General features: G+C 47.0%; 1 protein-coding gene across 3 annotated transcripts in view; it reads right to left on the bottom strand.

Moving 5' to 3' along the window:
- Window positions 1-17,158, bottom strand: part of PDZD2 (PDZ domain containing 2) — a 150,324-nt gene that overhangs the window by 41,774 nt on the left and 91,392 nt on the right. For 2 of the 3 annotated variants that reach the window (XM_014953963.1, XM_014953962.1), the window contains exons 3-5: window positions 16,403-16,545; window positions 15,630-15,762; window positions 13,364-13,531 (exon numbers count right to left, since the gene is read on the bottom strand). The exons of the other annotated variant lie outside the window; for it this stretch is intronic. In XM_014953963.1, coding sequence (XP_014809449.1) covers window positions 13,364-13,531; window positions 15,630-15,762; window positions 16,403-16,545 — 444 coding nt within the window. The remainder of the gene's footprint in view (window positions 1-13,363; window positions 13,532-15,629; window positions 15,763-16,402; window positions 16,546-17,158) is intronic. 3 annotated transcript variants of the gene reach the window in all.

Here is a 17,158-nt window from a genome sequence, read left to right on the forward strand (position 1 = left end):
TTTAACCCCAGCCAGCAACAACGACCACGCAGCCGGTCACTCACTTCTCCCCCCCCGCCAGTAGAATCAGGAGAAGAGGGAGAAAAAGGAGAAAAAGCCTCATGGGTTGAGATAAAGACAGTTTAATAGAACAGTTACGGAAGAGAAACAAAATAATAACAATGGTAAAAGAATATACACAATGAAGTGATGCAATACAATTGCTCACCACTTGATCGAGTGCCCAGCCTGTCCCCAGCAGCGATCGTGGATTCCTGCCCCCAACCAACCCCTGTTTATACACTGAGCATGATGTCTGTGGCATGGAATATTCCTTTGGCCAGCTTGTCCTATCTATGCTCCCTCTCAGCTTCCACGGGAAGCTGAAAAATTCCTTGACGATATAAACATTACCAAGATACAACTAAAGCAGTATGTGTTATCAACATTATTTTCATAATAAATCCAGAACTCAGTAACTGCTAGGAAGAAAATTATCACAGATGAAACGAGGACAATTTCACAGGGTAAAAACTTCAGGAAAAGATAAAACTGGCAGACAACAGGAAGCTGGGACGGAAACCGCTTTTTATTCCTCTCCCTTCAACATGAAGAGCTACACAGTGTTTACACAGTTTGCAAATCCTATCCAGTTCTTGTTGATTTTTCAAGGCATTGCAGCAACTACTTCAGAGTCCACTTCTAGACTCAAATACTTTGCAGCTCACAGCTCAATGCAATAGGATTCATCTAAAGAAGTCTGAGAAAAACAGTGCTTACAGTCTGGCCATCCCAGTGAGGGACCCATTACAGAAAAGTTGTAAGGAATCAAATCAAAAAACACACCAAACAAAACCCACAGCAAAAGTATCACCAACTCTCCCTATGATCCCTTGAGAGCATACCCAGAAGGCAGCAGAACTGTTTATGAGTGAGCTGGGACTTCACGGATCACACAAAGTTATGCTGGAATTTATCATGTAAGCAAAAATACCCTTTATAAGTGAGAATTCCCCCCATTGTAGATGGTAGAAATGAGATGCACAAACAGACAAAAATCATAGTGCTTATGGTTTCAGAGGTGTAAAAATCAACCGGTACTCAGGATCAGTGTTAACTCTGTGGTGGAGAAAGAGCTGAAGGATGGGAATGGAGGAAAACGAGGGGGGACACCCAAGCGGAGGAGCCAGTGTGGTCGGCATCCTGTTTATGCTGTTTAACTATCCCAACAGACAGGGATGGGTCCCACCTCACTTTTCTGGAGCTGAGCACAACCCAGCTCAGGTCCGGAGCTGCAGAGCAGTTTTGTTTCTGTGGACTGGATGGACATGTTATACCTGATGAGACCACACAACTCCAAGTTGGATTGCTTCCTCCAGCTCAGAGCAAGGGGGAAAAAATGGGTTAGTTCTGCAGCAGGGTACAGAGAGATGCTGAAACTGCCACGGTCAGTCTCCACACTGAGCCTGGGCTCATGACTGACCCATGTGGTACATACTCTGTTTCTACTACATGGCGTTTGGGCTTGTTTTGAAGCTTTTCTTTGGCTTTTATTTATTTTGACTGTGCAACAGAAGCAAGTACAGATGCCACACGTTTCCACCTAGCGGGGTGCAAGGAAGAACAGGAGACAATCACCATCCGCATTAAAACAGTCCATTCACCTCACCCCTGCGCAATCTTGCAGGGTGGGAGCCTGCAGAGCAGCAAACCCCCAAACCCCATGTGTGATCAGCAGAAGGGCACGTGTTAGCAAACACCAGGGCTAGTGAAAGCCTCAAGGCGTTCTCAGCGGCTTCCTGAAATTACATTTTATCCAGCTTGGCTTCAGACTACCATAAGAAGTAAAAACATCTCAATTACCTATGTCTGTGTTTATTTCTCATGTTAGCAAAAACACTTTCCTGACAGTAATTATAAACACGTAGAGGAAGACACTTTAGCATTCACAATGAAGCAGATATTCTTTAAGTTGTTGAGTTTGTCTAATAAACCACCAACAGTTCTACCCTACTCGGAAAACACTTAGAAATCCAACCCACAAAGCTTGAGAGAACTCCCCCAAGTCATGCGTCTGTCATCTTTGGCTCTGTTGTAGCTCAGACAAGAAGAAAAACCCAGCTCCACCTTACCCTTCTGGCCACACGTGAACGTATCGCTTTACTGTCTCGAGGCGGCCGCCCGCATTTAACCATGCCATTCTAATTTTCCTCACTTTCAGGGAAACGGAGCTTATTATTTCAGTTCTGCATGTCTCCTATTAAACTAAACCAATAAATCCTGCCCAACGCCGCTCCCGGCCTTAAGGACAAGGGGAGCTTTAACACGCGCAGCAGTTTGAAAGGAGATCTAAAAATAGAGACCGTTTTTGCCAGTTCATTAAGTAGCTCCGGGATCAAACGATGGTGACATCTCAATTGATTTCAAAGGAGACGGCGCTATCAGGGACACGGAGTCCTGGCACGGCACCAGAAGGAACAACTGCCCCCAGAGTACTCGCTCGGGCAGAGCTCCAGCGTGGCCGGGCCCTTAATTAGGCGAGATGAGGAGGGGGATTATGAGAGTCTGCATCGTTTAGCCGCAAACAGCTTGGCAACTGCTGCCGATCCGCAGAAGCAAGGCGGCGCGCAGGGGATGACACAATTTAATAAGCAAGAAAAAAAGAAAAAAAAAAAATAAGGCTTCAGTGCTGGGGTTGCGGAGCTCCGAAGCTGCTGCCTCTCCCATCGGTGATCCCACCCGACTCCCCCCAACAGGACCAGGAGGAACTGAGGAGCCAAAGCAGCATGTAGGCACGTTCGACCTGATAGTTAGGGAGCCAAACAGTGGGAATTGCAGAATCACAGAATCACAGGGGGTTGGAAGGGACCTCTGGAGATCATCTAGCCCAACCCTCCTGTCAAAGCAGGTCCACCTAGAGCAGGTTGCACAGGAACGTGTCCAGGTGGGTCTGGAATGTCTCCAGAGGAGACTCCACCACCTCTCTGGGCAGCTTGTTCCAGGGCTCTGCCACCCTCAAAGTGAAGAAGTTCCTCCTCATGTTTAGGTGGAACTTCTTATATTCAAGTTTGTGCCCATTTCCTCTTGTCCTATCCCTGGGCACCACTGAAAAAAGACCATCCTCTTGACACCCACCCTTTAAGTATTTATAAGCACTGATCAGATCCCCCCTCAGTCTTCTCTAGACTAAAAAGACCCAAGTCCCTCAGTCTCTCCTCACAAGGGAGATGCTCCAAGGCCCCTCATAAACTTTGTAGCCCTCTGCTGTACCCTCTCCAGCAGTTCCCTGTCCTTCTTGAACTGGGGAGCCCAGAACTGGACACAGTGCTCCAGACGGGACCTCACCAGCACAGAGCAGAGGGGCAGGATAACTTTTCTTGACCTGCTGGTCACACTTCTTGATGCACCCCAGGATGCCATTGGCCTTCTTGGCCACAAGGGCACGTTGTCAGCTCATGATCATCCTATTATCCGCCAGGACTCCTAGGTCTTTCTCCTCAGAGGTGCTCTCCAGCAGGTCAGCCCCCAGCCTGTACTGGTGCAGGGGGTTATTTCTCCTCAAGTGCAGCACCCTACATTTGCCTTTATTGAAGTACATCAGGTTCCTCACTGCCCAACTCTCCAGCCTGTCCAGGTCTCACTGTATGGCAGCACAGCCCTCCGGTGGGTCAACGACCCCTCCCAGTTTTGTATCGTCAGCAAACTTGCTGAGGGTACACTCCATCCCCTCATCCAGGTCATTGATCAGTATATTGAAGAGGACTAGACCAATTAGACCAAGCCAACTACAGAACACCAAATTCAGCCCTACCCGCAAAGCAAGCCCAGCAGCAAGCCCACTGCCCTTCTTTAGAACAGCAGTGTGAAAGAGGAATGGCCGTGCCTCTGCACAAGCTCTACAGGACAATTCCTCATCTTTAGGACAGGAGGAAACAGCCTCAAGTTTGCGCCAGGGGAGGTTTAGATTGGATATTAGGAAAACATTTCCACACCAAAGGGGTTATTGAACATTGGAATGCGCTGCCCAGGGAAGTGGTGGAGTTGCCATCCCTGGAGGTATGCAGAAGACAGGTAGATGTGGTGCTATGGGAGACGGTTTAGTGATGGTTTTTGTCAGCGTTAGGCTGATGGTTGGACTCAATGATCTGAAAGGTCCCTTCCGACCTAGGCAATACTACAATCTTCTTCACAGCCAGGACAGTCTTCCTTCTAGCAGCACTACCCCAAACATACTTAACACCCTGAGGCTGATGTCCATGGGGCAGCTGGCAGGATACACCCAGCTGGTCCGGCTGGCACCAGCCACTCCACAGAAAGATGCAACACCCCCAGATGCAAACCTGGCTTCACCTGGTCCCCACGCAAAGTCTCCCCTCCTCATTCCTCCAGACTAGCTGATGCCAGACAGGCTTCAGCCTTTCCAAAAGTTTCGGAGATTTTCTTCGAAGATCTATTATAATTCTAGTTATTCCAGTTACTCGTGCAATTATTTATTACTTTCTGTAGCACAGCATGCTTTAAGCTTTAAATGTATCAGGTAGGCAGGGAGCTCCACAGGCCCCTTTCACTCACACAGAAAGTAAAATACCTTCCCGTTTAAATTAGCTCTTTTTCAGTTTAATTGAATCCGTCTCCCAGATAAATTACAAACTGCAGCACTGTAATTTACCAGAATTAACACTGCAAACGATGCAGAGGACATGGATTTTCGAATCTTGGCCAGCACTCAGTTTCCCATGGCTTACTGCTCTCTTTTAGAGCACGGACAAAGCTGCCCAGATGCTGGAAAGAGCAGGATGAGCCAGGACGCACAGCATCAGAGGCTGCAGCACCCAAGGGCACCTTTCTGAAACACAACAACTCCAGCCAAACAGAATTAAACCCAGATTTAATGACTTCTGAAGGAAACTACAGGACTCCATGATTCTATGACTCTCCTAAAGGGTATTGCGATGCTGCTCCTTTCTGTCACGGCACAAACACAGAGATCCAAACAGAGCCAGGGATGGAGGAAAAGAGGAGGAACATCACCTCCATGATGGTGCTAATTCAGTGCCTTAACTGGCATCTTAGAAAAACGTGGTGCCCCGGTTCCTCCCCAGCTCAAAGCTGCTGGGGCAGACAGCGGCTCTGAGTGTTGGCCAGGGCAAGCTCCACCAGCACGGCTCCAGGAGGGCTCAGATTTGGGCTGTATTTGGCTGTGCTGGAGAAACAAAGCACTGGCTGCCTTCCCCAGCAGCTCGTCTGGGAACTACCCCGGCCAGTACCACCGGGTGCAGCCCCTGCTTCCTCCTGCCCGGGCAAAGGGGATGGGAACTTGAGGCCGCCATTACCTAATTATAAAGAAAGTGTTGGAAAACTCCCATTTCATGTGCAACAAGAAGAGCAGGAAGTCTGATAAAGAGTCAAGAACTGGAGCTGCCCAATTTTCTGAATAGGTGGAAATGCCAAATAAACAAAACAAAAACCTTTAAAGTGGTCTCTAAGAATGCCTGGTCTATCAGCTCTACCAAATGCCTGCATTTGAAAGTCACCCTAAGCCTTTGCTGTAATGCAGTAGTTACAATCATGGAATCATAGAGTTGCCTGGGTTGGAAGGGACCTTTCAGATCATCTAGTCCAACCACCAATGTAACACTGACAAACCATCACTAAACCGTATCTCTAAGCACTGTGTCTACCCGTCTTTTAAATACCTCCAGGGATGGTGCCTCAACCACTTCCTTGGGCAGCCCATTCCAGTGCTTAATAACCCTTTCAGCGTAAAAATTTTTCCTAATATCCAATCTGAACCTCCCCTGGTGCAGCTTGAGGCCATTTCCTCTTGTCCTGTCACCTGTGACTTGGGAGAAGAGACTGACACCCTGCTAGAAAGGGCACTGCTGCCAGCATCAGGAGGTACAACACCCCAGTGGTTACTTTTAGAGCTTTTTACCAAGCCTAACAGAGTAGTCACACACAAACCTGCCCATCGAACACAACCTGGCACTCCCCAGCACAAAGCCAGCAGCAACATCTGCCCGTGCACCCTCAGCAAACAGACTGGAAATGCTCTGTGGCAGAGCTGAGGCACTCTCATCCTCCAGAACACTCTATTTCGTACAAGACACCCCAAAACCTTCGTCAATGTGTTTGATACCAGGCACCCCAAGGCACTGGCGGTGGCCCAGAGGATGCTGGCAGGTTCTCGAGGCAGCAGCACCCCAGCCGTGCCAGCTCCGGAGACCCACTGCTGCAATGCTGTATTTATGGTCAGGGCTGCAGTTAGGCAAAGCAGACTTCATTTTCAGGCTTCCAAACAGTTGTGAAAACTAATAATAATGTGTTGAAGAGACAAAACTTGAAAAATAACTTTTTAAACAGGAAGAAATGCAGGACATGGCTAATGCAGCTAAGCTCTCCAAGAAACAGATATCACAGACAACACATGCCTTGGAAACAGTAAGATGCTCCCAGTTAAACAGTTCCCAATCCTTTTTGGACCACATTACTCTTCTTCTGCAATACATTACGGTTTTCACTAGAAACAGCTTCTAAGCTAAAGGAAATCAAATGCACACATTTCTGAAATGGTGCACAAACACATCACTGCTGTTTTCTTTTTTTATGCTTAATCCTTTTTTTTTCCTTCCAAACATCAAAAAAACATGACACGCTTGCATGCAGTTTGGTCGCTGCCCACGAGATGTCTCCATGTGCTGCAGAGAGGTCCCAGAAGATTCCTCCTGGTAAACAGAGGAGACAAACATGGAACTCAAGCTGTGCGAAAGCTGGTCCAGCTCCTCCATTACTTTCTTCAATAAATGCTCAGTTCATGGCTTAGCACAAATCCAGAGCCTATCCATCAAGACAAACAATAAATTGATTCTGCCTTTTTTTTTTTTTTAATGACAACCTTTTTACTCCCAATGAGGGACAAAGCAAGCAATAAACAGTCCTTAAAATAAACAGCTCTCCTGAGAATGAAGCAAGATCTTCCTAATACCAAAGTCAACCCACAGCTGCAAAGAGCGTTCCCATGACACAGCTGGTGGAGCGCTGTGGATTTCAGCTCCAAACCCACGTTTTATATCATCCTAAGCACGTGAGAGGATGTGGAATATGTAAGCACTAAGTATCATTCATATCTGCATCAAGGATCTGAAGCCATTAGGCCATTAGACATTATATAGGCTGCATTTATTCAATCACAGCACATCTCGAGTGAGTTTCAACCCAGCTCAACCAAGACCGGACTCTGCACACGCTCAAGCATTTGCAGATAAACAAACTGCAGATGTAATGATACGACATTCACACTAACTCTCAAATCCTACAGCCTTTATCATCCTTCTGTTAATGTATGTGAACCGCATGGCTGTGACAGCATCTCTCTTGTTCCAGTGCCATGAGGGGGTTATTTTTAGCTTGTTAAAGGCAGTTCATCTCCTTCAAACCTGGGCAGTCATCCAAACAGCCAAAGGAGAGACAGCCTGTACTGTATCTGTTGCTTTATGGGAAAAACCCTCATTCACAAAAACAAAGGCCATGCAGAACCTGTACTGTAGATAAACTTGTGTTTCTATTACTCTGCTGACTTGGCTTTCAAACATATCACATGGGAAGAGCAAAAATTGTAACTCTGGGCATTGTCTACACTGATATTTATGGTCAAGCCAAAAAGGTTATCTACCACGAGCCCAAGCAACAGGAGATATTTCACAGTTTGTAGGCTGGATCACGTCTACAGGGAACCCTTCAGAGTACCAGCCTCTGGGTGAAACAGTGTTCTCTGGGCTTGCGTTTAACATGGAGGCCGTAGAGAGTGGCCCAGAAAGGCTGGGAGTCAGGCACAGGCAAGAACGCGACTGCTGCTGAGGAACTCCCTCCTGACCTGAAGAAGACATTCACGTTAGCATCTCCTTGACAGGTGAATTTTAGGATGTGTGAAAAACACTGATTCAATGTCATGCCCGCCTGGGGGCCTTTCACCACTCTTCCTCCCCCGCAAACTCATGGGATGTGTGCCCACACCTTTCCCAAGACCTTTCCAGTGCGGCACCACCACCATCAGCCCATCACTGAACATCCCCCCTGGCAATAAGACGAATTCCAACTGCTTATTTTAATGTCATACAGCTTCTGGAAATGACACAAGAACAGCCACACTGGGCAAACAAGATTTGGTCCCCAAATATTTTGCCGTTTTCTCTTGCCCAAACTCCTAACAACATTTACTCTAAAAACTTGCACTTCCCCAGTCCTCTGGAGTCACTGTAGGACCCTGTGCATCTGCTCAGCCACAGCACGAGTGAAGGGCACTGCACGGGCAGATTTGCTGGACAAGACTCTACCTTCAGAAAGGTACAGTGCTGCCAGACTTTCAACAAATGCGGTATTTACAGCTGAGCAACAGCTCCAAGCCATGCTCAGATGAGGCCGGACCCTGCCCTCACCTGCCCCTTCCAAGGGTGATCTGGCACGAGGCAGGATCAGCAAACATTGCCAGCCCTCACCCTGAAGAGGAAAGGAGTTATTAAACCCTTCTCCAGGACAAGGGCTGGCCACAACCGAGCCTCACACCAGGTTCTTCATCTTCTCCCCCCCAGTTAAGTAAAGCATTTCATTGCAAAGCAGATTTCTGCCAGCAATAAAGCTCTTTCTTGCTTTTTTTTTTTTTTTTTTTTCCCCAGCCGTGCGGTGCTGTTTGAGGAGTGAGCCATGTTTCAGCAACCTCTTTGGAGACTGCAGTGCCCTAATGGGAACAAACGCTCAAGTCCTCCAAGTAATGAGGGTCCCTCCCCGCGCTCTGCACACATTTAATTGTTGAGTTATGCTTCCTGTTCCTTCTCAGTGCTAATGCTTTCTCTGAAATTCGCTCCCAGTGTTTCCAGAAGAACTTTTGACCCCAAGAGTGTTTTTAAACTTACGGCATTGTTATCCTCTTCCTTATTATGCTTGCATGGCTACAGGTAATTACATATGGATTCCCCAGTAAGACAGAGAGGCTCATGAGAAAAAAATAACTAAGCAGCCCTACAGCTCAGATAAAATATAAAAATGGGAAAGGAGGGGGGAGTGGGTAAATAAATGCATTTCTGCATATTCGCAGAAGAGGTTTATTCATCCACTTCCAGCTGCACGCCTTGCAAAAAACACAAGCAGGTTTTGGCAGGGAGAAGGAAACCCAGCTCGTGCAAGAAACCTTAAAGCGGAGACATCCTGTCTCTGTTAGGTGTAGGAGGATGGAGACCTTGCTGGGTCACAGCCGGCTCCACACGCAACACACCCACAGCCGGGGTGAAGGTACAACATCAGGCACTTCAGGTCAGCTCAAGCTGATTAAACATGAGCAGAAGGGTTTCGCCATCCCTCGGCAGAGGGTCACGCAGCCAGGGATGCTGCCAGAGGCTGTTTCCCTAGGGCTCGCCTGTGTGGTCAGCTTGGGCATGGGGAGGGAAATCACTTCCCAGCCACAGGTAGGGATAGTGATGACCTCCTTTCCCAAATAAGAAAATCCTCTTTTGTATAATTCTATACTCTGCACGGAATAGACTTTGCTTGGGGTCCTGCCTCCAGCATCACGAGCAGCAGGCACCCGAGGGAGAGCACAAGATTAAGCGAAGTATAGAGGAATGGTCCCCAGGCTTCTCTCCCTGCCTCCAGCAACTACAGATGAAACCCGCTGAAGCAGACACCCTTTTCTTGTATTTAGCAACTTTTTGGAATTTGACTCCATTAATATGAACCTGGGTCACTGAAGCTGAACCCTTCAAAAATACTCAGATCATCATATACTGAACAACGTAGCACCAGCAGAAACAAAGGCAAAAAACTCTGAAGCAACTAAGAGTGGTACATGCCTCTGCCTGGGGATCCCAAATGCCCCAAATTCATCAGACACTTTGCAAATTCTTCGTAGACCTGCTTTCCCTTTAGAGTTCATTTCCCAGGTTGCTCCGCCAGCCAGCAGTGCAGTGACAGATTCAATTTCAAGCAACAGAAATATTAGGAAAAGTGAGTCAGAATTAAAAATAAATTGTCAAAGGCAAATACTATCATATCATCCTATTTCACTTGGACATAAATAATGACCTTTTAAAATAGCAATATCAACTGCACGAGGCAAAATATGGATTTTAGTGAGAGTTTAAAATCCCCAAAGTGCCTCAGGACAATTTAACACAACATGACTCTGTGGCCCAGTACTCTGTATCTGAAGTCAAGGAACATTTTGGCCAAACTAGCTCTAGAAGAAATTAACTTTAAGGATATTAATGTAATCCTTTTTCTGCCTGGCAGCACAAGTTTTATTAAAGTTAGAACTTTAAGGGATGTTTCATGTTAAATAGGGCTTTACATAGGGAGACTGTGTAAGAACAGAGCTTCAATTAGATTGTATTATGAAATTTTTATTAATGAAACACAACAAGTGGACTTTTGAGTAAGACTTACAAGTGACATTTCTCTTAAATTACAGTTTTCAAGTGTCACTAAATTCTTCTGCTGTGTCCTGGGGAAGCTGATTAGCTCAGATTTTATTTCCCTGGCTGCAAACACTGAAGCAGAACTTAAGAGTTTTAAATAACTTGCTCACAGGGAAAACTTTTAACATCCAGCCTGTAGAAAAAAGACTTATTTCTATCTCTTTTATTTAAAAATAAATAATTCACAGAATAGTACAGTAAGCCAGGTTGGAAGGGACCTTTGGGGGTCCCTGGTCCAGCCCCGATTCTTGAAGCAGAGACAACTTAGACCAGGTTGCTAAGGGCTGGATCCAGCTGGGTTCTGAATATCTACAAGGTTGAAAATTTGAATATATACCTAAGTTCCAAGTGATTATCTTTTCTGCCTGGCAATGCTCCTTTTAATTCAAACGACTTCACTGAACACCTCACTACGCATATGTGACATGCAGGAGGGTCTCCATCACTCAGAAGGGCTCTGCAGAGCTCCTGGAGATAACATTTATCCATCTGCACCCAAGGACTGTGCCTGGTTCAGCCATTAAGCAATCAAATGCTAAGGCATTTAATAGCCAGTCCACCAGATCAATAAATTATCGTTCTGAATACTCAGCACTGAACTACATTCATAGCAAAGTTGATGAAAGAAGACCTTAGACAACACTAAGAGCTGACACAAGTTTTGTAGTATCTTCTATGCTGGTTGGCAAAGGGACAGTGAACTACCAGCTGAACTCAGATGATAAATCATTCTGAGTTACTTGTTGTTACCTAACCACCCAGCACCCGACAGCATCCCTTTACCTGTCTACAAAGCCCTGCACAGTTAACAAGAAAATTCATTAACCTCTTGTCAGAGGTTATAAGCTGGCAGTGAGTAAGGTAACTTCTGGCCAGTGCTGGGTTGAGAACCGGTTTCAAATCTAAGAGGTCTGACATTTAATTTAAGACCACAGTCTCAGTTACCTGGTCCAGATCCTGAGTACCACCCACCCTGGAAGTCTAAAACAATTATATTGCTACTGATTAAAAATGGTCCAGCTTAGCTCCTGCTTTAATTATCAGTCACACTGTCATCTCTTATCTACAGTATAAATATAATAGAATATACATGAGAAAGACATATGAGCATCATCAAGACCGCAGGAGCAGCAAAGAACTGTAATTTCCAAAGCAATTTTGCAATAATTTATGGCTACACATATATATATTTAAAAAAAAAATGAAAATAAATAGAATAACAAAATAAAATCATGTGATGCTTCACCTTCATACTGACCTTGAAATCAACCTCCAAGCTTTGCTATGAGAAGTTATCCCCATCTCGCCAGGCAGAACAAAGCCATGTGGGAAGTTTATCCTTTCCATACATTTACCTTCCTACATCCTACCTGGTGGCACGCAGGATTTGCACAGCCTGGCTCAGGTCTCCCTGATCTGATGTGGATGGATCAGGCTTGTGGGTAGAGCTGAGGGGTCTACCCTCTACAGCCTGTCCACCCTAGACTTCAGAGTGCCCTGAAAACAGGGGTTTCAGAACGCTGAAAACCAGGCAAAGTTTTCCTCACTGGAAAGTCAGGAGCAAATCAAGTGGAGAAATAACTCCTAGTATGTGCCGAATCACTGGAAGGCTGGGGAGCTGCACCCTGAAGCCACACATAACTAATTAAGTTTTGATAAAATTTATTTTTAAGTGTTGCTGAGCCTTATAAAAAATTACCAGCATTTGAAATATGGTATATAGAAGAATTCTAAGTATTGTGAGAGCCAGAAGAATGCTTAGGTGCCCACTTAAGTTAGCACGCAAACACTACACTGTCATCAGCACGCAAAGCATCCCCAATTTATTTGTTTTTCCCCTAGTCCCCGCAAAAAGGCACCCTGGCACACAGAAGAGAAGACAGTGCAGAAATAACAAAACTTGTCACAGTAAAGAGACGCATGAGAGTGAGGAGTGTTATAAGCACAGACTCAAAGAATGTCAAGGATGAAGCAAAGGCAGGTATGAAGCGAACACCAGCATCAGCTGGACTACACCGTGGGACTTGTCTTTTGCTCAGAAAAGGGAAAGTATAAAAATACAAAATCGGAACAAATCACCAAACCAGGATCACGTCTGAGACACCCAAAGGTTTAAGAGATTTATTATAATTGCCAGAGAAAAGAGAGGGGGGGGGAAAGACAGGACAAAATAAAAAGATAAAAGCTTCAAGTGAATCCACCTGCTTTCCCTTGCTGGGAAACCAGCCTGCAAGCTCTTCAGAGTACAAACATCATTTTATTCTTTGTCTGTACAATACAACAGAGGCCCACAACACCGATGAACTTTCAGAGAGCTGCTACATTACAAATAAATAACAATAATCCACTTAATCTCTGCTTAATGCAGCCCTGAAGGGAATGCAACTGAGATTATCAACCAGCAGCATTTATTCAGCAAAACCTCAGTTACAGTTCACAGCCAGAAATTCATGCCCCTCCCCTCAAAAGTGTATGCTAGCATCAAGAGAGCAAATAAAAACTTGAAGACTTGGATCATAAACTGTTAAAGAAGTTTAGTTACAAAAGGAGGGGAAAGGAGAGCGTGTTACTGCGTAAGCGCTGCGAGAGACTTTGCATCAGGTCCAACAAAAGCAGTGGAAGTGGGTGGAAAACAATCCAACAGCAGAGAGAAAAACAAAACCACGATTGCCACATAGCTTGGATGACACGAGAGCTCCTGCTCCCTGTGCTGCTGCTTTGCAAGTAGCAAGAGATGGCAGATGCTGTGGTAGATGCCATCCCCACTTCAGCTTGTCACCCACGTCCCATGCAAGGAAGGGCTGGGTGGGACTGCCCTGTCCCATAGACCTGCTCCATGTCAGGCTCTAGGAGAACATGACAGACGGAAATGGGCGTCAAGGGAGAGAGCAAAAACGTCACACCAAAGCCACACTTACAGTGACCAGTTTTTCAGGAGACACATTCACTCCTTTCACGTCGTCTTCTTCTGGCTCTTCGTTTTCCTTATTGTCAGTGCAAGAGACAGAGTCTTGGACTGAGCAAGTGCTTAGCAAGTCTGGCAAACTGGTAGATGGGTACTTCAGAAAATCCCCTTCAGCGGATTCCTACCCAAGAGACAACAAAACATGTTACATCGCGTGCAGAAACCCACCGAAGTCATGGTGAAACCGTTCCATTTCACCTGCCCAGTGAGCACTCCCCAGTAATCCTCCCCTCCTTACACACTTCCATGTGCTCAAACTTTAATGGACCAGTTACAAGAAGCAGACCTGGTTTTGAAGTGCATGTGTAGTAAACACAGGCCAACACACTTCTAAATCATTTAGATTTCATAAAGGAGAATTTAAAATAAACACTTCCCCAGCAGCCTGCTCCTCCCCACTTCATGTTTATTAAATGTCACTGCAAGCAGACTCGGAGGTTATGGACCTCATCACTCATTTCATTGCATCCCAAATCCCACTCTGTGCTCCTGCTCCCTCCGTGAGGATGTTCCCTTCACAAGCTTATCTATCTGCACCTGTAAAAATAATGCACCCTACCTAGGAGAACAAAATGACTACTGGCCCACCAATCCTCTACCAGCTCAGTCCCAATGCTTCCAGTCTTTGGCCCCTCTTCCAGGCGGCAAACACAGGCATCAGCCGAAAGCAGCGGCCAGACAGACTCTGGCTTTACTGATTCCAGAACAAATCCCACCTTCAAGAGGGCTCACCGGGCCAAAGTGCAAGGCTGCTTTCCCATACCAACAAATAACGCCCGGAGGGAGCTGCTGGGGAACACTTCACCTATTTACACCTCCTCTGAGACTGCCTGGAACAGGGCACGGGCCAGATTCCTCACCACTTTCCTTTCCAAGTCCTCCTCCCAGGGACACGAACACTGTCCAAGCACACAGAGCGTGGGCCAGACAGACCCACAGCCTGATCAGGAACGTGAAGTTTCAGGCTGTGAGCTTATTCCCCATGATTATTTTGATGCAGTCATCATGTGAACAAGTAATTTCAGGGGGAAATTTATGCAGTCTACTGCTTTGCATTTTGGCAGAAAGTCCCAGTTGTCTAATGGGAATGCAAAATGTACCAACTTCAGGTCAAACCATGTTGTTTCCAGAATAAACACCAGTGGGTTTAATAGCAGACTGTGAGCCTACAGGTCTTCAATGGACCTCACTGTCTAACTGGGACATCACAGAAGTTACAGGCTCTTCACTTTTAATATGGTGGGATAGAGCCCTTTCTTGAAAAACACGAGCATAAGGCATCCTGGGAAGCCATAAGGGCATCCAGACACTAAACTCGAAGAAACCTGCATCAGGTTGGCTGGGGCAGCTTGAAGATGTAGCTAAGAAAAATTTTAAAAATACTGATGCCGTGGCCTGCTAACACAGCACACTCTGCTTGGAAATGCAGGTTTAGGAGCAGTCCCTTTGGCCCAAGATGTTCCTGTCACCACCCCAAAGACTCTGATGGCCCCCACCTGCAGGTAGGTCCTTCTTTGAGACCTCAGGTGCTTTCGGAAGCCGTTTGGCCACCCACCAAGTGCCTACAACAACCCAAGCTGGGGAGCAGCAGGCTGTGGTCCAGGGAGGAGAGGAAACAGGGGTGGGCAGGATTTTCTTAAACAAAGGAAAAAATGTTGTGTAATATCCCCTCAATCTCCTGCAATGAAAGCAGAACGAGGCACCCGACTGATAAATGAGTTCCACTCTCATTTCCCTGAAATTTCATGCTCCTTTATCTGCAAGAGCTCCACTCCACGCTATTAACAAGGAAAAAATAAGGAACTCAAGCCAAGAGATCATCATCAAGAGACCTCAGGCACACAGATAGGAGAGATGAGAGCTGCGGAGGCTAGGCGGGCACGAAGCAGAAGAGGCTGAGAACAGCCTGCTTTATTTAGCATATATTTTAAGAAAATGGTTTGGGCCAAAATCTGAGTAACGTCTGCTCGAATAAATACAGACTCATTTGCACACTGAACAACAGTGACAATACAAGCAAATCATTAAGTTGGTCTACAGCCTGCTGATTTGCCACAAATTTACGGCAGCTACTGACACGTTTCCCATAGCTGTGTGTTAAATTCAGGGGAGTCAATGTGCACCTCTGATTCTCTATCAAAAATATGCCCCTTCCACCCAGCACTTGCACAAACTCCCGTGGGTGTATGTTCAGGAGACCGCCAAGGAGAAGACCGTACCTTGCTAGCAACCACCAGCTGCACCAGGCCAGCGGCCGAGCGAAGGAGGGCCACGGCGTCCTGGTGGGACAGCCCAACCAGTGACTGCCCGTTGATCATGAGGAGCTCGTCGCCTGCCGTCAGCCTGCCGTCCCTGCGGAAACAGAGCGGGAATGTGGAGCTGCAGGGTGGTCCTTGACCAGTGCCAGGCCCCGGTGGCACACCCTGGGACACTGAGGCATGGACAACATGGCGTCCTGCCTGACGCTAAGCTGGTACCCACCGGTGCAGTGTTATTTGCCAAAAAAAAGTGGCTCAGAAAGATGCCCCCGGGAAATTATTGTTATAATCAGAGCCACTTCATCCTCTCTGCAGGGCTGAGAGTCTTCAAACCTTCTCCGTGCCCCACCAGAAATGGTCGGGGTGCAGCAGTGAGCCGCATCTGCCCACCATCAGGGAGCAGGACCTGGTCTGGCAGTGGGAACCCAGGGTTGCACGACCCATACTCACGCACTGGCAATCCATGGGAAAGGCCCATCTTCCAAAAAGAGCCCCACAAGCCATCAGGCTCCAAGAGCAAGCAGTTGATCTGTCCATGGTTTGGACCAAACATGTCGGAAGAAGCTTCCGTGACCAAACACAAAAGTGAGTTTTTCAGCCAAAAATGCCATATTCTTCACCCTCACACAAGAGGAGGGCAAAACACCCACACCTGTCTCATGAGCCTGACTAACAGTGATGGCCACAGATGCTCCATCACACCCACTCCCGCGAAGGCACCGCTGCCACCTCACCTGTGTGCGGAGCCGCCTTCCTCCACGTGGGTGATGATGATGCTGTGAGGGGACCGCTTCGACCCTCTGCCTCCTGTTATCTGGATTCCCAGCCCGTCTGTCCCCTTCAGGATGTGCATCTTCCATATGCGGCAACCTTCTCGCTGAGAGAAAAGGTGCAGAGAGTCCTTGAATTTGGATTTGGACAGCTGAGAGAGAGCTGGGAGGGTACAGGAGAGAGCTACGTAGCACCTTTGCCCATCACCATACATCTGTATAGCTGAAGCTATACGGGTGTTTTTGCTGAGCTTTGCCGTGTTAGCTGTGGTCCAAGCGAAGGAGGCAGAAAGGAGAAGGCAGCACAGAGCAGGGTCAGCACGTAGAGGTTTCCTCGCAGGGCTGTTTGCAGCTTCTCTGAGCCACGCAGAGGTGATGCTCTCAACACCCTGATCCTTCCCGAAGCAATCAGCAGCCTCAAACCCCTTCGCCAAAACTCAAGGAGGAGCTGTGGGGGGCTGCAGAGGAGCGAGATGTTGTTCAAGGGGGGACCCTGAACACCAGGCAGCACAGCTGGTATTGCAGCAGGGACCAGACTGGCATCACGCAGCAGCGTTTCCCTCTCCAGAGGGGTTTGCAGGGTTTGAGACATTAGGAAGGAAAATACCAGCTTCAAATGATCAGCTGCCAGTCAAACATCTCTTACTGGACAGCTGTTGCACAGACTGTAAATAATAAATTTACCCACTGCAGAGAATAACTTTTCAGTGTTGGCAAAGT

This window comes from Calidris pugnax, unplaced genomic scaffold (assembly GCF_001431845.1).
Source record: "Calidris pugnax isolate Ruff unplaced genomic scaffold, ASM143184v1 scaffold178, whole genome shotgun sequence".
Taxonomy (NCBI): domain Eukaryota; kingdom Metazoa; phylum Chordata; class Aves; order Charadriiformes; family Scolopacidae; genus Calidris; species Calidris pugnax.